Source organism: Elephas maximus, chromosome 1 (genome assembly GCF_024166365.1).
Source record: "Elephas maximus indicus isolate mEleMax1 chromosome 1, mEleMax1 primary haplotype, whole genome shotgun sequence".
NCBI classification, from domain to species: domain Eukaryota; kingdom Metazoa; phylum Chordata; class Mammalia; order Proboscidea; family Elephantidae; genus Elephas; species Elephas maximus.
Genome location: NC_064819.1, coordinates 121422492 through 121449895, shown reverse-complemented (window position 1 = coordinate 121449895; position 27404 = coordinate 121422492). Strand labels below are relative to the sequence as shown.

At 36.9% G+C, this 27404-nt stretch overlaps 1 protein-coding gene across 1 annotated transcript in view; it reads left to right on the top strand.

The window, feature by feature from the left end:
• Positions 1-26818, top strand: part of BMP5 (bone morphogenetic protein 5) — a 141668-nt gene extending 114850 nt beyond the window's left edge. Inside the window, exons 4-7 of the mRNA XM_049894630.1 lie at positions 10667-10861; positions 21312-21388; positions 22706-22816; positions 26247-26818. Coding sequence (XP_049750587.1) covers positions 10667-10861; positions 21312-21388; positions 22706-22816; positions 26247-26396 — 533 coding nt within the window. The 3' untranslated portion in view covers positions 26397-26818. The remainder of the gene's footprint in view (positions 1-10666; positions 10862-21311; positions 21389-22705; positions 22817-26246) is intronic.
• Positions 26819-27404: the final 586 nt, after the last annotated feature.

Below are 27404 nucleotides of genomic sequence, written 5' to 3'. Positions count from 1 at the left end.
TGCTGGTATATATCCCTCAAAGATGTATTTAAACATAATAAATAGCAGGACTGGTGGAAACCCTGGTGGCATAGCGGTTAAGTGCTACGGCTGCTAACCAAAAGGTTGGCAGTTCGAATCTACCAGGTGCTCCTTGGAAACTCTCTGGGGCTGTTCTACTTTGTCCTATTAGGTTGCTATGGGTTGGAATCGACTCAATGGCAGCAGCACTGGTATTTGCATCCGAAGCAGAGTTCCCAAGTGGGAAGACAAATGAACATTTAGTCACTATAAGGCATGAGCAGTAGCTGTGGTTCTATGCTGCTGAGAGTTGTACATTGGCATATCTGATATAAACTCGCAGGGAGAAGAGGAAAACCAAAACCAAAACTAAAACAAACAAGCACACACACACAAAAAAAGCAACTAACAACCAAAGGCAAAAAATATGTATCACAAGTGAGAGTTAAAATTTGAAATTATAGGGAAATACATTTTTTTACATTGATAGAGAAAATTACATATCTCAGCTCCTTAGAAATACATACTAATTTCTCTATAGTGTGAGAATTTTCAATTCAAATGGAGTAGAAACTCAAGAAACATGCTGCCTTCTCATGGCTGATAAGGAAAGTTGTGTCCTTATCTTTCTACTTAGTAAAGTCCGATCTTGAACTTGTTATGGCACTTATAACATTGTTCTTGGCAGCCACAGCGTGTGTGCCACTGACAGAAATATGAGATGGATGGTTTTCCTCCAGTTACCCTAAGGTGAAAAGCTTTTATGTAGAGAGTCAAAACAAAAGCATCAGTTCTAACCAATCCCTAATAAAGAGGAACACTGTGTACTTAAAAGGAAAAGCCTACCATTTTAGGGGTGACAGGGCTGAGTTAAAAATTTGACTGTTCTGAGCCTCGTTTTAATAATTTTTAAAATGTAACAGTTGCCTTGTTGTGAGGAGTAAATAAAATGATGCATATAAATCAAATGGTAAAACCCCTAGTTTCAATAGTTGGCAGCTGTTGCTTCCGTCTTAAGTTCAGGAGTATTGAACTGGCTAACCATCTCAATCCCCAGTTTCCCTGGTCCCTTCTTATTACTCTTGTATACTAGTTATGTTTACACACAGAGGTATTCTTCACCTGATTTCTCTCTCTGAAGTAACACAATATAGGATATTGTGTTATTCTGTATTCATATATTCAGTTTCATATATTGCATACTCATATTCAAGGAGCTCTGGTGGCACAATGGTAAAGCATTCAGCTGCTAACTAAAAGGTCAGCAGTTTGAACCCACCAGCGGCTCCACAGAATAAAAGACCTGACAACCTGCTACCATAAAGATTAACCCATTGCTGTGGAGTTGATTCCGACTCATAGTGACCTTATAGGACAGAGCAGAACTGCCCCATACGGTTTTCAAGAAGTGCTTGGTGGATTCAAACTGCTGACCTTTAAGTTAGCAGCCATAGCATGCCATAGCTCTTAACCACTGCACCAAGAGGGCTTTAAGTCTAAGGAAACCCTATGGGGGAGTTCTACTCTGTCCTATGGAGTAGCTATGAGTCGGGATCAACTCACAGCACACAAAACAGCAACATACTCATATTCATTACATGAATATCCTATATTCATATATTATGATAGAAATATGAAATTTCTATTTATGCTATGAGGTCAGATGCTGCTGCTGACCCCGACTGATAAAAGGCAAACACATTCTTGAAACCCAGCTACTGTTGTGCATGTAGACAGCTCAGAAGGGTGCTTATGCTCAGTGGGACCATGGGGTGTGAGAGCTACCCCCATGTGAGGCAGGCTAGTTTATATTCTCATCATAGCTGAAGAGACATAGGCAACTGGTGAAGAAAAGTTCAGCTTCTCTTCACTCCAAAGAGTGCTTTGTGTGTGATCCAACCTTCATAAGGAAGGGAAGAATTGAGTTTCTAAGATCTTACTTAACTCTACGTTTTATTTTGGGTAAAAAAATAGACAGTTGTTATGGATATTATATTAGGTATCTCAGTATCAGTTCTCCACTGCATATTTAGAAAATATCTTAGTCTTCTTTTTACTCTTTCTTCTTATTAGCTGTCAAAACTAATTTATTTTTTTTTTCAGTTTGGTGGTACTGGACGATTCTTAAGATCTTGAAGTAGCTAATGATTATCTCACAGGTTCATGTATCAAGTTGAAAGGGAAAGTCAAATATTTAAGGAACCATCTTTTTCTTTATGATAACAATTTTTTTTTTTAAATAATACATCATAAGCTGGTAAAGAAGAATGTTTCCTTCAGATACTGATAAATTTCCCAAATAACTATGTTAAGTGCATTTCAAAGATCACTTTCACTTGCTGTAGATAAAATGCAGAGTATTAAATTAATTTCATGGTATGGAACAAACTAAGAAGGGTTTGAGGCCTAAAAGCTTTTCTTCATTGATATCATAAAGCACAGAAATAGTTTTGAAAGACCTTTTGCTGAAACTTTGCTTCATTTCAGTTTTATTTAAATCTACCATGCTTTTAAAAGAAAAAATCATGTGTGTGTGTGTATGTCTATGCTTTTTTATTTTTTTTGTAAAGTCACATAATAACTGGAAAAAGGACTAAAAATAATTCACTATCCCCATGGTTTTGTGAAAAGAATGTTTCTGCTTTCTTAAAATAATGAGGGCTATAAGACCAACTGCTAACCTATCTCTTAGGGGCACATGACAGATGAGGTCTGTAAAGCACTTAGGGCCTCAGGGGAAAGGTGCTATATTTAAAGACAAGAGCTATTAAAAAATAAGAGTTTATGTGAAGGTACACTACAATTCTTAGCATGAGATTCATATTTCCACTAGCTGAAAATAGGACCCAAGTAAAAATGCATTTTTTGGGCTTGCTGTGGCTGAGACAGTAAGCCTCCTCATTTCAGGCTGAAGTCCCATGAAAGGAAACTAATCATTTTCCGTCAACCCAGTACCACCCTCAGTGCGATTAAAAAAAAAACATTTGAGCATTCTGGGAAGCTTCCACATCTAACACAAACCTCTGGTCTGCTCCTTTACGGTCCTCAACCTTTTTTTCCCCAGGCTCTCATTCCTGGGGTCTCGAGAGCTTCATTTTTCAACTGTTTGCATTTTTTCCCCGTCACTCTTTTAGCCATCGTGCCAATTTTTCAGACCAAATATTTCCATTTTGTTCTCTAATTATCATCACTTTCTCAAACCGTAGGGCGTTATAATCTCATTTGCACAATTTTTAGAAAAAAATTTCACTTTAAAAAAAAAAATCTCTTCCCCCTTTAAACCTCTCTACCCCTCCCCCACGCTAGTCATAAAGGAAAATGGATTTCTTCCACTGCCACGTTACCGGGAATTGTGACCACATTCCTTATCCACAGATAACTCTCGATTCACAGTTCCTATCAGCAATGTCAAGACACAGTTCCCAATTGTCCTCCATGAATTTCATGTCTTCAATGTGTCTTTTCTCCTTATCAATCACAAATCTCCTATACTTGTTCACATATTATTGAATCTGTCTCTTTCTTCGCTGTTTGGGTACATTTTAATATTTAATGTATAATTGTATATAAGCAATACACAAACCCAGTGCCGTCGAGATAAGCAATACATAGCAATGTGTTATTTTAAAATAATTCTCATAAAGAAGAGAATGAGAAGATCTAGCAAAGGCATTGCATGAAAACCCTGGTTTACTAAACAGACCTCTAGAATTAAAATGAAGAATCACTCAAAAATTACCACTTTGCACTCTAAAGTACAGAATAATTTTTACAATATCACTTTACTATGAGTTTCCAGTATCTCTGAAGTAGTTTAAAATACCAACTTTTCCTTGTTTTTGTTCAAGTTTATAAGGCTACATAAACCATCTTAAAAAATGAGGTTAGTTCTGAGCATGAATGTTAAATTCTGTTTGTGATACTTCACATCTGTATGCTTGTGTCAGGCAACAAACCTGTGTTTCCAATATAAAACTAGAAAGGAGGTAAATTTTTTTTATCAACGTATAATAAATAGATTACAATGTGTTTCATTTCAGACTACATTGAGTTAAATGTATACAGAATTTAAGTAGACAAAATCCTATCTTTACTCACATTCCTTAAAATCTGATATAAAAATTATTTAGTCTATAACACTAAGTAGAGAATTCTGCACATTTTAAGTCATCAGTTTCTAAAAGGGTACAATTCCAGTATAATATGGAGCCACAGAACTCATAATGTAAGAACCACCAAATCAAATTTAATCACAGATCGAAAATTAGTAAAGGTCAGGTAGGTACGTGGATCAGAAGCAACGCACTAATGTGTCTTCTGTGTCCACAAAGGATGCTGTGAGAGTCTTTTTGAAATGAAGGAAAGGTAGTTTATGCACAAATTGCATCACAGGTGTTTTGGGTTAAGCAGTCCATTACTGTGGGTTTATAGGAGAAAGAAACAAACTCCAATTTATATTAACATCTCAGAGCGATATCAACGTTTAGTCTGATAAATCCTCAAATGAATGTTTTTCAAACTGTGTATCCTGGAGGGAGACTAAATGCTCATATTTGGAACCACTTATTCTTATAACATCAACACATCTCTAAAGAGCTGTTTTATGTCAGAGTCTCCTTTAATAACTTTCTTTTTTTTTTTTTTTTAAAGAAATAAACCTTTTGAAAGTAACATTTTCCAAAAGGAATGTTCTGAAATATAAAACCAGTGAGTTTGGAATGGATTGTTGGTTTACCAGCCTACCTTCACTGTCCCTCTAAATTAGAACAAGTTTTATCCTTAAGCAGATGTGAATACAATACCCTAACTCCAGTGCGTACACAAAATCATAAGGATCAGCGCAGCAGACCAACATGTCTTGAATCTCTAGGCTCAATTATGGTAAAATTGAGTAGGCTTTTCACACTTCACTCTTGATTTCTGTGCTAAGAGAATAATCATTTCTTTAAAAGATATCGCTCCAAGCCTATCTTTATTCACTCTGTAATTACAAAACTGAGAAATAATATGTCCATATGTTTAGTGCTCAAACTGTTTCTCTTCTCTCTGTACCTGCACAATAATTTTGAGATTGAAAACAAGATGGTCAAATTATGAATTGCTTTAAAACAGTTTGTCACATGCAAAGATTTAATGGGTATTGTTTGTGTAAGCGAAAAAAGACAATACCTCTGCCAATACCAAACTCTAGACTCCTGTATTTGTTCCCATTACCCCTTTCATTTACACAAGCCCGGTAGAGTTGGGCGCAACAATGTTTCTTTGGGTCTAGCCACCATCAGTGAAGTTACTGGACATCCTTCGAAGAAACTTTCCTGTATCTTTTCCCCTATTTCCTCACCTCCCCTTTCCCTATAGATGTATTTAAGCTTGAATGACTCCTCTGAACAACCAAGTTTGTCTTCCTCTCCTGTTATCACCCCACCCACTTAGCAGATCTTATTCCTACTGTCTTCCTAGTGTACAACATCAAGACATGTATACTAAGCAAAAGAATTGTCTTTTTGCTTTCAGAGCTACTTGATCCCAACACTGGCACTGTTTATTGCTTTGCTACAGTTGTTGTTTTAAGCTGCCATCCAGTCGGCCTCTGACTCAGGGCAACCCCGTGCACAAGAGACTGGAATGTTGCCTGGTCTTGTGCTATCCCCATGATGGGTTGCAGACTGGACCATTGTGATCCATAGGGTTTTCAATGGCTGATTGTTGGAATTAAATTGTCAGACCTTTCTTCCTAGTTCATCTTGGTCTGGGAGCTCCTCTAAAATGGGTTCAGCATCATAGCAACACACTATTGCTGTGCATGGGATGCACTGGCCAGGAATCAGGCCTGGCTTTCCTGCATGGAAGTCAAGAATTCCACAGTTAAACCAAGTTGTTGGTGCACCTTAAAACTCTAAATGCCATTAGAGTGCTACTCTGCCTACCTTCAAGCTGCTACTACTCTCCAACGCCAATGCTGATGCTTCCACCGGTGCAGGAGATAATCTTGGCACTACGTACTGCTGCTGCACTCCTGTACCAATGTGGAGCTGCTCTGAAGCCACTCCTCTGATTTAGGGAGATCCTTTTTCCACCATATTGTTTCACACTCTGTTAACTAAGTCCCAAAGTAATGCCACCTTGCCCTCCCAGCATTTTACAGGGACTGTGTGAAATCAGTTCTATTTACCTTGAATCCTTTTTGTTCTCTAGGAGTTAATCATGCAGCCATTGGAGCTGCACTAGAAGTAACCCTGAGTTACCTTTTCAAAACCATTGCTTTCCTCTTCTTGCTGGGTGTTGTTCCGAATCTACGCTTTAAGGATTCATCTTTTGCTTAGGAGGAGTTCATTCCCAAGAGGTGGCACCATCTTATACAAACATATGATTGGTGAATTAAACCTACCAACATCCTAGGCATGCCTAAATGTAACTGAATCCTAAAATGACTAAGCTTGGGATGAAGCTGGTGTTCTCATCACCCTTTTATTTTAATATTTTTTCCATTACCCCACCACATTTTTATTTTCATGATATATTCGATTCTCTGTCTATCATCTATCTATCTATCTATCTATCTATCTATCTGTCTGTCTGTCTGTCTGTCTGTCTGTCTGTCTGTCTGTCTATCTATCTATCTATCTATCATCTATCTATCATCTATCTATCATCTATCTATCTATCATCTATCTATATCTATCTATCATGTATCTATCTATCATCTATCTCTCTATCTCTCTATCATCTATCTATCTAATCTATCATCTGTCTATCATCTATCTATCTATCATCATCTATCAATCTATCTGCCTACCTACCTATTTATCATCTATCAGTCTATATTTGAATTAGAAACTGCTTAAAAAAGTATCTCTCAAACTATGAAAAAGACACAGAGGAATCATAAATGCATATTGCTAAATGAAAGAAGCCAGTTTGAAAAAGTTCCGTTCTGTATGATTTGAACTACTTGTCATTCTGGAAAAGATAAAACTATAGAGACCATACAAAGATCAATGGTTCCCAGGGGTTCAGGGGGAGGAGGAAGGAGAGAATAGGTGGCAGCACACAGGACATTTTAATGGCAGCAAATCTATTCTGCAATGGTGAATATATGACATTACACATTTGTTAAACACTCATAGAGCTGTGTAGCACAAAGAGTGAACCTTAGAGCAAACTACGAACTTCAGTTAATAATAGTGTATTGATACCAGTTCATCAGCTATAACCAAAGTCCCACACTAATGCAAGATGTTAGTAATAAGGGAAACTGTGTGCAGAGACACGGAGGCATATATGAGAACTGCCTGTACTTTCTGTACAATTTTTCTGTAAACCTAAAACTTCTCTAAAACATTAGTGTATTAGAATGTAAAAAGAAAAAAAAAGTATCAGCTTTAAAAATAGAATCCACAGTGATAAAAACGTAAATGTATTTTTCTTAAATCAAAATGCTTTAGGTAGGCTTCTGTATTTACATATTTGTAACATTTTAAAAATACCATACATTTAGCAGTAAAATTTAATGTATTCAATGAATTTTATAAAATCTTTATTATTTTCCAATGCACACAATATAGTCTGGCTTCCCAATGGCATTTCCTACAAAAGCAACTGTTCAGACATTCAGAAAGTTTAGTCAATATAATCAGTGTAGATATATTGTGTCTGGAGGAGTTGGTCAAATAGTTAATGCTGCTATGGTATAGCTCAAAACCAAGGGTAACTGAGCAAGCATTAACTTATGGAATCTTAATAGTCACCTCATTGCTGAAGGAAAAAGGAAACCAAGAGGAAACTTAATAATATTAAAAGTTATTTTAAAGGGAGTTCACGTTGGTTTGAAGGGTACTTTGCTTCACATACAATATCCACCTTTGTAAAGTCTAAGAAGCCCATATTTGTAACAGACACACATCTTTGCAGTTTTCAGAACATAAATCTTCAGGGAAGTATTATTTCTCCATAGATAAAAATTAAAATATTCAAAGTCTTTGGAATAATAACAAAAGAAACCCTCATGCAAACCAAAGGAAACTTGGAACTTTGTGTTAAGTGCTTATTTAACTCTAAAAGGGTCAGTGTGTGTTCTAATGAATGGAGAACTGATTTTACTGTATTCCATTGGTGAACATCTTGTGCCAACTTATTTCAGCATTAGAAAGATCATATATTAAATATGATTTCTACACTCATCAATGTATACAAGTAAAAATTTAGTTCCTGTTAAATTAACACTCCATTAAAAAATCAAAATAAAAGCTTCAACAAATACCCTTTATGCTGTACTCTGAGATTGGAAAAAAAAACTTGAAGAACAGATTGCCAGTTATTCTATTCCATAATAGTTAAGTTTCTCAGTTCTTTTTTTTTTTTTTTTTCTTTTGCTGAGCTCTCTGTCACTGGAAACATCTTAAACCAATTTCAAGTGCTACACCTGAATAAACATGTTGTAAAAGTGTTTATGTATTGAAGTGGGTCAGTTCAAGGTATGGTATTTGGCTGGAACGTCTAATTTCTCTTTTTACAGCAAAAGGGCTGCCAGAAGGAGGAAGTCTGAGCTGAATTAATACATTTGTTACGGTGGAAGTAGAATGGAAACTGCACTGACCACAAATCAAACTGCCTCTTTCATTTATGCCAGTGATAGAGTTTTTCTGAGAAATATAGACTCTGGCATAAAGCCACTATAAGTCTGCATTTAAAAGAGAAAACTATATGCTTATTTGTTTAAGGTTTACTACTTTGATTATTTATAAGTTTTTTCTCTGGTAGGACTGAGAGTAGTGGTCTTTTAATCTTTGTAGGAACCCAATATGTTGTGTATGTTGTAGAACAATTGTTGAGGATACTGATAGTGACTGGATTAGTGTACACAATTTTTTTTTTTTTTTTACCAATACCTCCACATTTAAAGGACTTCTCTGTCCCTCCCAACAGCTGCACAGCCTCATATGACACGGTCTCATTTTCTGATGGCAGAAGGTCTCTGTACAATACAAGTATACACAAATGTGTTTATGCTGCCAAAATAAATTCTGTTAAGAGCAAGGGTTTATTTGCTAAAATGCTGTCTCAGGAACTTGTTTTCCTTTTCTTTCTTCTAAGGTGGGTCAGATCTTATAATGGACTGAGGTTGCTCCACAGTCTTTACTAAATAAATATTTTAAGAAAACATGGACATCTCTCACGGGGCAAGCCGGAGTCAATCATGCACATATTTCAAACTACATTATATATTACTCTTAAAATTTGGTAACTTCTGTATCCAGAGTAGAAAGTTTCCATGGATTTTGAATAATTTTCAGCTACCTTTACAACTTAAGGCTAAATAGCTCATTCTCTTTGGGTGATTTTGATGCAACCACATATCAAAGTCAATAGTTTAATAGAGATAGTTTTATATTGTATTTATTCTCACAGATAATTATTTTATATTATCTAACAAGAGTAAATTGTAAGAGGGGAAGATAATAATACCTAACTCCTAGGGTATTTGTGGAATCAAATAATGTACGTAAACCACTTAGAAAAATGTTCCGCACATACATAGCAAGAACCCCAAACATATTATTTGCCATTATTATAATTATTATTGTCACACCCGTGAGAAAAGTACTTTATCAACATCCACTTCTAGGCCCTAGGATACCCTGGCATCTAACACGTTCCTACACAGGCCCTAACTGAGCTCCCTCTTCCCTGATGCACAACCACAACCGCAAGCGCAGGCCAGAGCCTGGGGCATGGCTTACTGCAAAGGTGAGTCTCCAAACTCACCTGGGATTTTTCTTCTTTCTGACAGGCCTCAGGTTTGGTTTGAATCTTCTGAAATCCTTTAAGTACAACACTATCAAAACTAAAAGGGGAAGAAACAAACAAACAAAAACCAAGCCCATTGCTGTTGAGTCCATTATGATTCAGAGTGACCCTTCAGGACAGAGTAGAGCTACCCCACAGGGTTTCCAAGGAGCAGATGGTGGATTCGAACTGCCAGTCTTTTGGTTAGCACACCAGGATCTTAACTACTGTGCCACTAGGACCCCAAAAGAGGAAGGGACTGTGAAATTTCCATGGTAACTTCAAGAGAATGAGCTTGAGTTTAAAATAAACCTCTCTCTCCAGACTGGGCTTCTAGAAGGATCCTGAGGAGCTTAAAGTAAAAGCTTTGTAAAGTTTGCTGGGCATTTGCCAGAGGTGAAGGAGGGAAGGCTATCAGCACTCATTAACACTTGTACTGCTTGAAATAGGTGGAGAAAGGTGAAACACCCCACTAGGCACTCAGCTTTTATCACGTAGAGTGAAATTATAGGTCATTTGATGCAGAAAAGCCCATAGTTAATATTCTCTTGAAATTCTTATTGAATGTGAAGATTTCCAGCCTGATGTTAGTTAAGTTTTTCATTTTTATTATTGCTGACTTCAAGGCCTGAGAAGATATCAGTTAGTGAAGGCAGTCAGAGGGTGTTCTGTGCTAGAAGAATGAGACAAACGAAAAACCAAGCCTGGATCATCTGTAATAGTAAACCATCAATATTTATAAGAATCTTTGGCCTGTAAGGGAAATGTTCTGATAATGTTTTAAAACTTTCTCCTTTTCAAAGTACCCTCAGAATTCATTCATGTTAGGTAAACTTTATGTCTTTTTTTATAAACTAAGTGCCTGTGCATTATGTTCTAGGACGCAGTATAAACGTAAAATCTGCTGGTCTTGTGGGAAGACATGGGCCTCAGTCAAAACAACCATTCATGGTGGCCTTCTTCAAGGCAAGTGAGGTCCTTCTTCGATCTGTGAGAGCAGCCAACAAGCGGAAAAATCAAAACCGCAATAAATCCAGCTCTCATCAAGACTCCTCCAGAATGTCCAGCATTGGAGGTAAGATAAAACCAGCCCAGGAGTTGTATACGGAGAGTTATGGGGTCATATGTTGCATATTAAGTAGGCACAATAAATTTACCCTCTGTATATACCTTCGTTCAGTCTATTAAATCATCCAGTGATGTTTCTAGAATATCCAGAATATTTCATCAATGAGTCACCCAGTAATTCATTTTAAAATAAGTATGACTTGCTTTCATATGTTGAAAGATTCAGTTCAAATTAAAATCAAGCTGGCAGTAATAAAATTATGAAATGGCTAGATCAACAAAGGCCAGCCAAAACTGATCTACCCAATTTGCTGAGCTAACTTCCCCAGGGTGTTTCAAGTATGGATGGGTAACCAGGTAAATTCAGCATAAAATACTTTCTTTAGTACTTAAAGTAATACAAGTGAGTCTTGCAGGTTATATTCTCTTTCAAAATAGGAGCAGGATAGATTTTATGAGAATTGAGATAATATCTACGTTTCCATTGATTTTTTGGAGAGCTATTATCTAGATAAAATTTTAGGTGCGTGTGGCAGACACACACAAATATCCCAAGAAAAGATTACAAGTGCACGACTTAATTTACTTGCAATTTAATCTTAATATATAGAAAAAGAAGATAAAACTGCCATTGATTAGAGAGCATCTAACTGCCCACATCTGAAGGAACTTAATCATTATTATTTATATTGATAAGCATCTTTGTTTAACCCAGGCTGCAAACAAGTTTTAATAAGCTAGTCTTAGATTAAAATGATGACGATTTTATTCCAAGAAATCATTTTTATTGATTAAAAAAACAAATTGTATTTGATGGCGAAAGTTACCCTATATCACCCCAACCTAGTACAACAGGTTTGTTCATTCATAAAATGTATATTTTTCTATATTAATAGTCAGCATAGTACACTGCCGGGCACAATGGATGAAGTGACATAAGATACCTGATCCCTGCCTATGCTATTTCAGAAAGAAGAATCCTTCATTCCTCCAAGAAGGCACAGATGATATTTGCCATTCTTTCTGAAAATCTTCATGTTTCCCAGATTACTTCAAGTGACAAACCGTACTGCTGATATTTATTACTTAAACATTATGAGTGATTAGATAAGAAAAATATGATTATAAATGAAGTAAAAACAATAACAATCTTGTGTGTGTGTGTATGCACCTGGGACTCTCAACAAAAATACTAACTGGAATTTATTGGAGCCTTTCTAAAATGTAGGCACCAGGAGAATCACGTTAGAAGTTACTTTGGTCTGTCTAGCAACAGAAGCCGGGGGCCAGGGGAGGGAGGGATTTCCATATGGATTTGTATTATACTGAATTACATGTCACATATATCGTGATGCTTTAATATAACCTTCCAACCAATAAGTTGAACCATCTTTTTCACATAAAGCAAAATATGATATTAGTGCCTTACTACAAAGCTATTTTGTAAAGATCTTCACAAGATGTTTAGTTTGGCAAAACACGGTAATTGCTTAATACGAAAGATGGAGAAAAATAACTTTCTAAGACCTTTTCTTCCTTGTAAATACTAGCCTGTCGAAGCTGTATATTTTTCTTTTCATGTAGAATGGTTCTGAAATTGGTTGAAATGTTTTTAATTTAATATAGCAGGCTGCATTAAGAAAAAAAGCTTTAGCTAAACATTGAGTAGAATAGTAAATAATTTTTGAGGAAATTACAAAGGGAAAAGTATAAGTTGCATGCTTATTATTAGAGCTCATAACGGCTCTGGCAGAAGTGTTCCAGCGACTGAAATCATCAAAGTCCTGTTCCCTATTGGTGAACTCTATTTATCTTTTCTTCCTGATCTTAAGTAACAAATGTACTTCTGTAACTAGAGATGAATAAAACACATGGAGTAGAATTCATTTAACTTTTCACCAGTTTCCTAACACCATTTAAAGTACAAAATTATTCTAATACAGACCAATATTTTCTTTTTAAAAATTTTCTCACTGGCAACCATTTCTGTGAAATATGTGGTAGATGTTTTTGGAGTGTGTTCGTATTTTGATAATATGAAGAAAAAAGTAGCTGGTTTGTGTCTACCAGACTTAACCTTTCAATAGGTAGTAGTCAAGGAGACGGGAAAAAGCCTCATAGAATTTGGCCCAGAAGACAGGGGTTTAAGGGAAGGGAATGCTAATATAAACAGAAAATTTGATACTTAGGAGACTTAAAATGCCTGTGAAATTTTCAAATACCGAAATATAAATAATAAATGCTGAAATAGTCCTAGGGTTTTACAATGACATACTGTGCAGAGGCTCCATGGCTAAGAAGGGGGGCGTGAGGAATAAAAAGAGATACTTCAGTTGCATTTTTTTTTTCTTTTTTTGCAAAGCAAATCATCAAATGCTGAAAGTCTTCATTAGTGCTGGAGAATTAAAACTCAGGTCATTCCTTGCCCATTTCAAAGATTCATACTTTCTGATGTCTCAGTGCCCCTCCACCTGCCTTTTTTCATACTCTTTTGGGAGAGCCAAGCACAGCGTCTAGTACAAACAAACCCATTGCCATCGAGTCAATTCTGGCTCATAGCAACCCTATAGAACAAAGTAGAATTGCCCCATAGGGTTCCCAAGGGGTGGTTGGTGGATTCAAACTGCTGACCTTTTGGTTAGCAGCCGTAGCTCTTAACTACTAAGCCACCAGGGCTCCAATACAAAACAGGAGCCTCTCAAATACTTGCTGACTGTGAATGTGTTACCTGCATGAGAAAGATGAAGTTCCTCCTTTAGGTGAATAAACACAGAACCGCTGCTCCAGGTTTTCTGCAGAAACTCTCACTCTTGTTCCTCAGTAGGCTTTCTGCAAGAAGGATGTGCAGAAACATTGAGTCAGCACAAAGGATGTGCATTTGAATTGAGTTGGGAGAGGACATGGAGGCGATAGTTAAATTTTACACTAACCACTCTTTAAGATATAAAGGCACTAGGTTGATCACATTTTTTGAAAAACCTACCAAGAGCAAAAGGCTGTTCTCAGGACTAGGTCAGTGCTGAACCCAAATTGTTAAATGAAGCGTGGGACCGACAGTACCATAAAAAGCAAAATAAGACAAAAACATCAAGGATGGAGCCACCTAGGGAAACAACAACACTTTAGATACAGGCAAGGGACTAAAATAATTCTATAGAGACACAAGACTTTTGGTCAGAGATATCGGAAGAGATTGGATATGAAGTATTATCTTAGGATTCAAAGTTACCTGAAGAGAATAGTGAGGATGTATGGCATGGCTTAGAGTGCAAAGGACTGCCAACAGATGAACTAGAATGAAGACCTAAATGGGTCGCTGGTGGTACAAATGGTTTGCTTTCAGCTACTTACCGATAGGTTGGTGGTTCAAACCCACCCAGCAGCAATGAGAAAGCAAGGCCTGGTGATCTGCTTCTGTTAAGATTACAGCTAAGAAAATCTTATGGAGCTCAGTTCTACTCTGTAACACATGGGGCTGTTGTGAGTCAGATTTGACTAGACAAAAATCAAGAAACTTACCCAATTTTCTGGCTTGTGCTAATAGGCGATTGGTGCTCTTCCTAACCAAAATAGTGAGCGTCAAAGGAGTGTGAGGTCAGAAGTAGAATAGTGAGTAGGAGGCTTCTGGGAAACTTTAATTTAGAGATGTCTAGCAGCTGGTTGGAGCCCTGGTGGTGCAATGGTTAAGAGCTCATTTGCTAACCAAAAGGTTGCAATTTGAATCCGCTGGATGCTCCTTGGAAAATTACTCTGTTCTATAGGATCACTAAGAGTCAGCATCAACTCGATGGCTGTGGGTTTTTGGCGGGTATGGGGTCTCTGTGAGTTGGAATTGATTTGATGGCAATGGGTTTGGTTTTGGTTTAGCCAGTAGTTATGAGCCCTGGTAGTGCAAGGGTTACACAATTGGCTGCTAACCAAAAGGTTGATGGTTGGAACCCACTCAAAGTTCTATGGGAGAAAGACCTGGCAATCTGCTCCTGTAAAGATTACATCCTAGAAAGCCCTATGGGGCAGTCCTACTCTATCACATGGGGTTGCTAGGAGTCAAAAATCTACTCAATGGCACCTAAAAGCAACAACAGCAGGCAGTTGAACACTCAGGTCTGTGGACAGTTTTTATGTCAATGAACTCTATGGTGGGAATGTTAGGTAGGTCAACCACATGCATGCTTTGCTCAGCAGAGTTAAGCAAGCACACCAGATAGTTATTATGCTGTGTTGTTTGTGTCACACATTTGTACATAGACAAACACAGGTGTCCCTACACAAATAAATAACATAATTCCCACTGGGGTGTGCATAAATTTAAGCGAGTAATTCACTCGGTATGGCAGATGGGGATTAAGCTATAGTGGCGATAGTATTTGAAATCCTCCCTCTCTGAGGTGGGAGGGATTGTGATTTGTTTGGGCTTTATCATGAATTTCACTACTTCCAAGGCCATATTGGGAGCCCTACTGGTGAAGTGAAACAGTTAAGAGCTCCATCGCTAGCCAAAAGTTTGGCAGTTAGAATCCACCAGCTGCTCCTTGGAAACTCTATGGTACAGTTCTACTCTGTCCTATATGGTAGCTATAAGTTGGAATCGATTTGAGGGCAATGGGTTTGGGTTTGATTTTAATGTCATATCAGATTTTACATTATTGAATAGCCTACTGTAGCATCATTTCTACTTCTTTACCTCTTGTACCTTCATTCTTTTGTCATTTTCTATTTTCCACACATTGATTAACATAAGGTCACCCACCATGATGCTGTAGGTGCTGACTTCCTCTCTCCCTTTTCCTTTTGGAACTAAGAGCGACAATACTAACATCTTGTTTGCTTTGAAACAGCAGTATCTCATCATATTTGGCATCTTTAAACTGTTGTCTCACTTAAAATGCTAAATGCTATTTGGGATTTTTTGTAGATTAATCTACATTTTATTCCCTTACAAAAGCTAATAGTATATTCTGAAGGAAAAAAAAAACAATACTGGTACATGGAGTTTCTTGTACTTGATTTTCTCCTTTCTCCTTCATAGTTAGGTTAACCCTTGTTTGTTTGTTCTGGAAATACTGTGCAGACCCAATGAACCTTATGTAGACCTAAGGAATTTTTTTTTCTTTTACCTCTTTGAACCTCCATGTATTTTGTTTTGTCATGATTTTTTCTCCTAAGACAAAATTATCTTTTTTAAAAAGCAAACCAAGAATAAGATTAAATTTATACTGTTTCTAGAACTTGACCCTGAAGAAGTTTGCATAAAATATTTACCAATACTTTCAATACTTTGGTACTGGTTTCCCAGTATTATTACCCTAAAGAGACAAAACAGAGTAATGCTGCATTTATAACACCTGTATTGTCATGGAGGCATGTTAGCAGACTTTCCTGCCGTCTGCTGTGGCACTAGAATATCTTCAGTAAGCCTTGGTGTGTCTCTTCATTTGTAGGCAAGCTCATTAACAGTAACATTATGCCCATTTCATTTTAATCTCCTAAAGGCGGCCAATCAATATTTTTTTAAAGGCATAAATCTAATCTACTTACCCCTTCCTCCCACAGCTTGTTCTGCCAACCGTTTATAGTCAACCTAACTGCAGGCTTTGCTGGTTAGGGTACAACGTTTACTTCACTCAGTATCTATTAATTTTGATTCCTGACAGAATAAGCATATGGTCATAATGCTCTATAAAACCAGGCTCTTGGAACTAGAGTCTGTTATAAATTTCATTACTCATTACCTTTATGCAGTGTTACATAATATACATCGCTTAGCCTGCATGAAAACCTGCATAGATGGAATAGGTACATTTTGACTTTTATGTGTTCCTTTCTATTTTTTTAATAAACATACAATCCAAATAACCATATGTGTAGTCTGTAGCATTTTGGGAGCCCTGGTGGCATGGTGGCTAAGAGCTTGGCTGCTAACCCTAAAGGTTAGCAGTTCAAATCCACCAGCAGCTCCTTGGATTATTATGGGGCAGTTAATGTTATTGGCTACAGTGCTTTTATCCATAGTCAATGTTATTAATTAAGACAAGAATAAGTGAATAAATATTTCCATCATTGTCAGCAAAGTAAGGCCCATGAGCCAAATCAGCCTGCTGCCTGGTTTTGACCATTAGCTCAGAATGGTTTTTATAGTTTGCAATGTTTGAAAAACAAATCAAAGGAAAACTAGTATCTCGTGACACTTGGAAATTAAACGAAATTTAAATGTCAGTGTCCATAAGTAAAGTTTATTGGAACAGCCATGCCCATTTTTTTACATATTGTCTGTGGCTACATTCATGCTACAGTGGCAAAGCTGAGTGGTTGAGATGGACACAGTATAAACAAAAAAACAACCCGATTGCCATCGAGGCGATTCTGACTCAGAGCAACCCTGTGTGTTGCAGAGTAAAATGGCTCTGTAGGGTTTTCTCGACTGTAATCTTTATGAAAGCAGATCACCAGGCCTTTCTTCTGCGGCACCACTGGGTGGGTTTGTATGTTAGTAGTTAAGCACAACCCATTTTCACCTGAATAGCCTAAACTATTTACTATCTGGCTCATTACTGGGAAAAAAAAAAAAAATTGCTGACCCTTGATCTAATGCATAGCTGCCATTTTTCCCTATTCTTTAACATCAAGACACTCATGCAATCAAACTGGTACCAGAACTGATTGCCCCTTTTCTCTAAAAACGATACAGGGAACTTATCCATTTCATGTTTTTGAACTTCGTGTTAAATTATTATTGCAAAGACCAAGTTAACTCTTTGTCATTGTGCTATTGGGATTAAAGGGGGATTTTCCCCAAAAGAAGCAAGAGTGTTGGGTCACAAATAAATTCTCTCTCCTTTATTTTCTCTTGTTATCAACATATTTCATTCGTTTTAATGAAGGTAATTACACAGTAGGAGTAGCTCTAATGTAAAAGTAAAAAACAAAAGAAACCCTGAGTTCCAAAGTTAATCATTATCTCATTTTTCAGACTGACATAAAATAAATAAGTAGTTGAAGTACCTGTGAAAGGCAGCTGACAGCCCCCCTCAGACAGGCCCCTTTGATCTTCCATTTGCCTGCATGTCCATTAGAGGCTGAAGATAAACTGGAAGAAGACACCTTAACACGAACTGTTTCTTCATAGTAAACTGCTTTAGTTATTTGCCCTAGATGACTGTTATGAGAAAAAATTAACTGTATTCTTTTAAAATAAATTATATTTCTTGCTCTCCTAGCCTATGTTTTTACCTCTTTCATATTTTTTGTATTGGAAATATCAGTTAGCTTTTAGAATAAACGCCAAAAAAGTGTGAATAAGCTCCAAAGAACACAACGTAGAAAGATTTTTTTTTTTTTGTAAAACGTGTGCTTCTTCAGTGTTTTACTTTTTCTACACGGAAGCGTGGGGTTCTGCATTTGTTCCTAATTACTTTAAAACAAGTATTAAAAAGTATGAATTTTTAAGATTACATTTCAAAATACGTAATGAAAATGGTGTATTTCCTGTGCCTCCAATTATTTGTGGGACAATATCAGAAATTCATTAATTAAATCATCAAACATTTATTGAATGCCTACTGTGTACCAGGCACCGTTTCTGGCACTTTGGATACACCAGTGAACTGAGTAGAGATGCTTGTTCTCGTGGAATGTACATTCTAGTAGGGGCAGAACATTAAGCAATGCACATAATAAAGTAGTAAATGATACTGTATTCAAAGGTGATAAGTGAAATGGAAAAAAATCAGAGCAAAGTGAGGGATATCAGGAATATTGGGGGTAGGAGTTGCAAATTTAAACAGAGTAGTCAGTGAAGGCCTCACCAAGAAGAGAGTATTTAAGCTAAGACTTGAAGAAGATATAGGAATTAGCCCGGTAGATATCCAGGGGAGGAACATTTCAGGGAGAGGGAATAGTGAGAGTGAAGATCCTAAGGTAGGCATGAGCCTCGCCTGTGTATAAGGAGTGTCATGACTGGAATGGAGCAAAGGAGAGTGTCTTAGTTTGTAAAAATACTACAAGTGGGTAGCTTTAAAGAACAGAAATTAATTGTCTCACAGTTTGGAGGCTAGGAGTCCAAATTCAGGACATTAGCTGGTCTATGCTCTGTCAGCTCTAACAGAAGATCATTCCTTGTCTCCTTCAGCTCTGGTAACCATAAGAGTTCCCTGGCTTGTAGACGAATCCTCACATGGCATCTTCCCCTGGTGTGTGTCTCTCCCTGTCTGTTTTTCCTTTTTGTAAGACATCACTTCACTTAGAGGGGATTAGATTTAAGATAAACCTTATTCTAGTATGACCTCATTAGCATGACAAAAAAACCCTATTTCCAACCAGGGTCACAGTCACAGGTGTGAAGGGTTGGATTTCAACATATCTTTTGGAGGACACAATTCAGTCCATAACAGAGAGGAAGAGTGGTAGGAGATGAGTCAAAGGGATAATGTGACCAAAATTCCATAGAGCCTTGTAAATCGTTATGAGGATATTTCACTCTTAGTCATATGGAAGCCACTTTGAAACTCTTTGCAAGGGAGTGATATAGTACAATTTGCTTTTCAAAAGGTCCACTTGGATGCTGTGTTATAGAGGAACAAAGGCAGTAGCAGGGTGAACAGCAATGTGAATATTGCAATAACCCAGGCAAGAGGTGATGATAGCTTGGACCAAAAGGTAGGATGGTAGTGATGGAGGCGGTAAGAGCAGATGATTCAAAGGTAGAGTTGTAGGATTTCTTGACAGATTGGATGTGGGGGTGAGAGAAAAAAAGAAGTGTGTTTTAATCCCAAGTTTCTTTTTTCGGGGCCACTGCCACCAGCCAAGAATGAAAAAGTCTACAGGTGGGACAGATTTTTGAGAGATGATCAGAAGCTCAATTTTGGGTATACTGTGTTTAAGATGCCTGTACCTACCTGTTGCTGTCAAGTCAGTTCTGACTCATGGCAACCCTATATGACAGCGTAGAACTGACCCCTAGGGTTTCCGAGGAGCAACTGGTGGATTCGAACTGCCAACCTTTTGGTTAGCAGCCAAGCTATTAACCACTGCACCACCAGGGCTCCATTTAAGATATTTATCAAAATAAAATCAACTAAATAAGATCTTAGTCGATACTTTCCCAGGATCTGCGTTATGGAAGATGTTTAAAATATTGCATGAATATCTAATGCATATGAATTTATTAGGTACCACTATACCGGTTGCCGTCGAGTTGTTTCTGACTCATGGCGATAATATAGGACAGAGCAGAACTGCCCCATAAGGTTTCCAAGGAGCGGCTAGTGGATTCCTGCTGCTGACCTTTTGGTTAGCAGCCATAGCTCTTAACCACTGTGTCACCAGAGCCCCAGGTACAAATAAAGAGTCCTGATGGTGCAGTCGTTAAGTATTTGGCTTCTGAACCCACGAGGTGCTCTTCAGGAGAAAGATGTGGCAATCCGCTTCTGTAAAGATTTACAGTCTTCATGGTCTCTGGGAACATCTAGTTTAATTGTCATGAAATAGCGTGTAAAGAAGATGTTCTACATTCTGCTTTGATGAGTAGCATCTGGGGTCTTAAAAGCCTGTGAGCGGCCATCTACGATACTCCACTGGTCTCACCCCTTCAGGAGCAAGGGAGAATGAAGAAAACTGAAGACACAGGTGAAAGATTAGTCCAAATAACTAATGGAGCACATCTACCACAGCCTCCACCAGACTGAGTCCACTATAACTAGATGGTGCCCAGCTACCACCACCAACTGCACTGACAAGGATCACAATAGAGAGTTCAGAACAGAGCTGGAGAAAATGTTGAACAAAATTCTAACTCACAAGAAAAAAAAAAAAAGGACCAGACTTTACTAGTCTGACAGAGACTGGAGAAACCCCAAGAGTATGGCCCCCAGACACTTTTTAGCTCAGTACTGAAGTCGCTCCTGAGGTTCACCCTTCACCCAAACATTAAAAAAAAAAAAAAATTTAGACAGGCCCATAAAACAAAATGAAACTAAATGGGCACACAAGTTTGAGAAGGGGAGAGTGTTGACATGTTGTGGGGTTGGCAACCAATGTCCCAAAACAATATGTATACAATTGTTTAATGAGAAGCTAGTCTGTTCTGTAAACCTTCATCAAAAGTACCAAAAAAAAAAAAAGATTTACAGTCTTGGAAACCCTGTGGAGGCAGTTCTACTCTCTCCTATAGGGTCACTCTTAGAAGTACCTCAGTGGCATTAGGTTGGGTTTACAGTATGAATGAAATAATTAATGAGCATTCATCGAGCAGCTAGTACGTGGCAAACACCAGGCTGTGGTCTAGCTGGATCCTCCTCAGAACCTCACAAAGTAAAATGTATTATCTACATTTTATAAAAGATGAAACTTAGGACAACCGACTTTCCTGAAGGATCATATGGTTAGTAAGCAGCTTTAGCTTTAAGATTACAACTTATATTTTATAACTTCATTTTTTTAAATGTGATTTTTATATTCAGATTATAATACAAGTGAACAAAAACAAGCCTGTAAGAAGCATGAGCTCTATGTGAGTTTCCGGGACCTGGGATGGCAGGTAAGACCATTCAGTCAACTTAGGTGCTTCTTTTCTGCTTTATCATCAGTGCTTAGTAACTTGTAATCTTTGTCAGTAATTTCTATAACACAAAAATCAATGATTTTTGACACAATTTTTCAGTATATGGGTTATCTACATAATTTTTCTTCTTTTATTGTCCTTTCACTATCAAAACATAATTAGTAGGTTTTAAAATAAAAAGAACTTCAGCTGAAGAACAAATATAACCGTATGATATTTGTGAAGTGGAAAAAAAATGCCGTCATGTAAATATCACCAACTCTTAATTTTCATACAGAGAGTATTTGTTCAGCTTAACATAAGCAGCTCCATTTGCCTCCTTAGGGTCCCAAGCTATCAGAGTCTAAGAAATAGAACCATCATGAAACAGGAAAAAGAAAAAAAAGCCTTGCACTTGAAAAACTTACTGCTCTCTTTCAAATATGTTTCACAATAGTTGAAGAGGATTTAGCCTAAATCACTTTTAAGGGCTCTATCGGAATTGACTCGACAGCAGTGGGTTAGGTTATGGAGTGAGAGTTTAAACTGAAGTTTTTAGATGACTTCATAGATCTCATTACAATGTATTCTCTGAAAATGACATATTTTATTGAGAAGTAATATTAAAACATAAAAGTTTTCAAGTTTTATGATAAACCTTCAATATGGATAGTTCGTTTTGTACCAAGTTTTATTTCTCTGGAAAAACAAACCGAAACCAAAACAAAACCAGGGCAATCATTCCATCTGCCAATTCTTTAGCGTCCTAAAATTTGTTGTGTACATTTTTCAGAAATTTGCTCCATTTCTTCTGAAGAGACTATAAAGTTAATGCAGGAATGAGAATCAAAACAGCACATGGAACAAATATTAAAGCCTTAAGAGGTTGTCAGACTTCTAAAACCAGGAAGGAGTTATTAAAAAGTAATGAGAATTATCTCAATTAAGTTTATTCTTCTTTTCCTTTCTGGTTCACTTGAACTTTCCAGAGTTCATCATTTCCTGTTTAAACAATATTTCGAGTGCTATTTCATGATTATGGTTTTGTTCATGAATACATGGATTAATACATAATAAGACTATCTTACATAGCAACCTCCTGGGAGAAATTACAGAGGACAATTTCTTGTAAAAATATTTATGTGTTTGTTATAAACATCAACTTAAAAATTAAATTAAAGGGAGCACTATCCCATTAGAATAATTGTTGGGTCAAGAAGAGATACCTATCCAGATGAAATATACCTGTGCATTTTTTAAGAATTATTTTTCTTTAGGTGATTTTATTTTTTTCTTGTGTTTTGTATATTTTAGGACTGGATTATAGCACCAGAAGGATATGCTGCATTTTACTGTGATGGAGAATGTTCTTTTCCACTCAATGCTCATATGAATGCCACCAATCACGCCATAGTTCAGACTCTGGTATGCTTCGTTTTTGTAGGATTGAAATGGTTTATCCAGTGGTTTATGCCAGCACAACGTGAAGTTGTTTTCAAGGAAAGCATCCGTCTAAAATTATCAATGCGTTATCTTCTCTTCTCAAACTTCTTGGTTACTTCTTAGAGCCAAAGTGACAATAGTGGGTGTAGTCAGGAATTGCAGGCAGGTTTAACAACTAACCCTGATTCCAGAATGGGGGAAGGATTCAGCTAGGAAAATTGGAGTAATCACATGAAGTGGTCATTCTGCACTGATTTCTTCACTCTGCAATATGACTAATCTCACAGGTTCCCAGGGGCTGCTTCTAATCTTACAATTCATTAGTAACCATTACAAACACTGAATAATAAAATAGCTGTACTGAATTTCATCTGAGGGCTCTTACTCTAATTACTTAAGAATGTTCCACACCATACTTTGGTACTGTGAAAGCTCTTCCATGTAGAATATAAGTATAAGGCTAACTTCTATTTCTTGACTCTTTTTTTTTTTTTTAATGATCTTTAGGGTGAAGTTCACCCTTCATTTTTTACCTCCCACACTCAGGAACTTAGCAGTTATTGAATTCTAATAACCTAGACTTACTTTCATGAACAAAATGATGAAATGTTGACTTCATGGTCTCTAAATGGTCAAACTGTGTCTAATGAACTCATGAAACATCTTAAGAGTCTAATGTACCTTATGGCTCATGACTTATTGATGTGACAGAAGAACAACCCCTGGAAGACTGAGAGGGTTCTAGAAGGAGCAGTAAACTGTATAATATAATTCCAAACTAGTGTTTGAGTTAATATGAAAATTTTAATTATATGTGTTTAGGAGGGAAGAGAGGGAACTCATTATTTTAGAATCAAGACTTAATATGGGAGTGGGGTTTTTGATGGATAGTGGTAGGAACACAGTGGATTTTAGAAAAATACTACCTTTTTGGGTAAGTCTCATTTAGGACTCCATCCCCCAAAATAGAACTGATATCAGAATTTTTGAGGAGTTGACCCCAGAAGTCTATTTTTTAATAATTAATTTAAAATTTAAAGCTGATGGAAGGAGTATCCCAATTTCCTTCTAAATAAGGAATGGTATAAATAAACTGACAGATCAAATCCTTGGATGACATGATGTTTTACTGGCATCTTCACTGATTTCATGAGGTAAGGATTAGGGCCACAGACTAGCTAGACACTAAAAATGCACATCTCTGACAAACTAGAGCATGGGTATTCTCAAAAACTTGGGGGATAACTTTGTGGTATAAAGACACAGAAGGATAAAGGCAAATATGTATTTAGAAAAGTAGTAATTTGTAAATCTTCTTTTGATTGATTCTTGACCAATGAGTTTGCCTACTTCAGTGCCATATATAATTTATAGAGCAAATTCCTGGGGGATTTTCAAGGTTAGATGTGCCTTCATTTTTTCCATCTGTAAATATAAATACTTCTTGATATGGAATAGTATTTCTGGGGAGGGAGTGTAGGTATGTTCTGTAAGGAAAGATGTGTTCAAACTTCCATTGAAAAAATAATCCCTGAGAAGTTTAGCCTTCTATCCTTGTCTATGGAGAAATCGTGGTGACATGATAGCCTATCAGATAGAGAGAAATGTTGCTGTTTTATCCCTTGAAGAGACAGCCATGACCAATCTCTTTCTGTATGGTCACAGAGGAACAGCCACTCTTAGAGAAATTCCACTTAATTTCTCAGAAAGTTCTTTGCTTCTCTTTATTGTCATTTTGAAGACTCAGAAAGCAGGCTTTCTTTTCCTTAGCTAAGTATCTAATGTATCAAAGTTTTCCTCAGGCTAAGCAAATGCTTACTTACTGAAAAAAGTCCTTTGTCAAACACTCTCCCCTTTCTCTCATTTTTCTTTTTCTCCTTCTTATAAATATATAATTATATATACCAGCTTTTAGGACTGTAGTCTTGAAGACAGTGTTGAGAAACAAACATTAAAAAGAAAATCTGATATGGGCTTGGAACAAGACCCTTCTTTGCACCACTGTCCCAGAATGTAGGACATAAGTCTTTGCAAAACTGAAATGTACTACATGGGAAGTTTTTTTTTTTTTTTTCCTGGCATTGTACGTTTGTTCTGTGTCGGATATGAAACAAGAAGACAGGCATGTTTGTTGTTGAAGGAAAGCGTGTTTGTGACTAATATGTTTGAGAAACGGTTCAAGAGCCATCCATTTTTTCAATGTCTGCTTCATGAGGTTGCCAAGGCCATTGAAATGGGGTCATCAATCATATATGTGTGGGTTGTGGAAGATAAAGCTGATGAGGGACACAAGCTGCATTTGAAATTTGTAGAAACTATCCAAGTTTTAGTTTTGTGAGGTCTTAGGAAACTTCAAGTTTTTGTCAGATCACCTCATTTTTCCTGCTGTTTTTATCCACATGCAGTGCTTCCATATTATTTCAGCCAGAACGTTGTGCAGCCAAAACTCTAAGAGGCTGTATTGGATTTTTGTAGATCCCTTAAGACTCATCGATAGGGCTTCCCATAAACTCCTTTGGGGGAAGGGCCAAAGTGGGTGGGTAGGAAAGGGGGGAACCATGCTCTGGCTCCTGGCTCAATTATTGCAAATCAGAGGCAGACTGCCAGTCTGATCAAAAAGAATATAAACCCTTTACTGAGGCATTTCCATTTTCAGGTACAGCCACGTTTTTTAGACTTTTTTTGGAGGGATGGCTATTCAATTTGAAAATACCTATGCCCCTTGCTTCTGATTTTTGTGTAGCCTAATTTTTGGCACTTGTTTAGAGAGCAGGAAGGGGGAAAGAAAGCAAAAGGATATTAATCTCCAGCCAATCTGGTAAACAAATTCTGTGGAGAAGAGTTGAAATCATTGATTTAGAGTAAGTTACTGGATTATATCTGGAGTGTATTTTGCTATGATTTTATGATCCCTCTACCATGGAAAATTAATAGTTGGTATAACTTTTATGATTTATTACTTAATTATTCTTTTAGGAAATAATTCTTATATCCGAATCTTTCTACAGTCCAACTGTATGTGTTCACTGTTTTGCACGATAACTTTCTTATGAAACATATAGTCATTTCACCCCAAAGCAACTCAGCGCTAGTTCCCATGATCTTTCCCCCAGGAAAATTTCCACTGACTCTTCCATAGAGGGAGTTTTCCTTAGTTGGTGGGTTTTTTTTTTTTCAACCCCCAAACACATAACTAGAACTGCGGATTGATCCTAGGCATTAATGCTTAAGCCTCCTTCACTACCAACCCTCCTCTCCTCTGCCGTTGAACACAACTCGGAGAAAAGTGGTCAGCTTAAGGGTGTCTGACTGTGAGTAATAAAATAAGCATATTGCTTTAAAGCTGCAAATAGAATGGTTACGTTATTTCTTAAAAAAAGAAAAAAAAAAAAACATTTTTTTTCTTTTCCAGGTTCATCTGATGTTCCCTGACCACGTACCAAAGCCTTGCTGTGCTCCAACCAAATTAAACGCCATCTCTGTGTTATACTTTGATGACAGCTCTAATGTCATTTTGAAAAAATACAGAAATATGGTAGTGCGCTCATGTGGTTGCCACTAATATTATATAATAATGGTGTTAACAAAAAGATCTGTATTAAAGTTTATGACTGCAATAAAAAGCATACTTTCAGAAAAAAAGGGAAATTTCCTAAAATTATTCTGGCTCATTTCATCTTCCTTCCTATGTACAATATCATGTATATAGTCGCTTTTATTTATTTAAAGGTCTATATTCTCCTTTGTGGCTGCATTATCAATAAAGTCTATTTTATAGGTCACAACACTACACAATAGATTGCCCAGTCTCACTTTCAATGGGATATGTTGAGTCCTGAAAAAAAAAAAAGTCCCGTTCAATTCCATTTGAACATTTTTTCTGATACAAATTTTGTGTAATTTCTGAAATAAGACAGAACTCCTTTCACTGTTTAATACCGTTGAAGGAAATTTTATAGTTTGGTTATGTTGTGCCAATGAAAACTAAGATAGGATATTTATTTAGAAATAAAACTTAAAAAAAATAACAACCTAAACAAAAATGCTTGGATAAACACAATTTTTCTTTTAGCATTTCTGCTTGGTTAGTATAAAGTGAAATGTTGAACTGGATTTGAATAAATATATGGTAGGCAGAGCATAGAAGCTGAAAGATTGCACATAATTGTTATAACTGTTTGCTTTAACAGAATTGGGGTAACTGTAGGAGCGTGTTCCTTCTTGGCTTGTGGATTGTAGATTTTGCAAAGAGCTCAAAGCTTCAGGAACTCTGTGGAGACAGGCTAGAGCCTGTGTTCATAACTCTCCAAGTTAACACTAAAAAATTGCAGTACAACCTTCTTACCTCAAATAAATCATGTTTGCCTATTATCTAGAACACTACTGCTGCAGATTTTTTTTTTTTTCAGATTTAAAAACTTAGTCCAAAATAAAGAAACATTTACATGGGCTGCGTTGCCCTCCCTACAGACAAGAGTCACTACGCGAGCAAACTGTACCAGAGCAGAACATGTCGACGGAGCCATTTTCTTTAGTTCTGCTTTATAACCGAATTTGCTGACTGATGTCA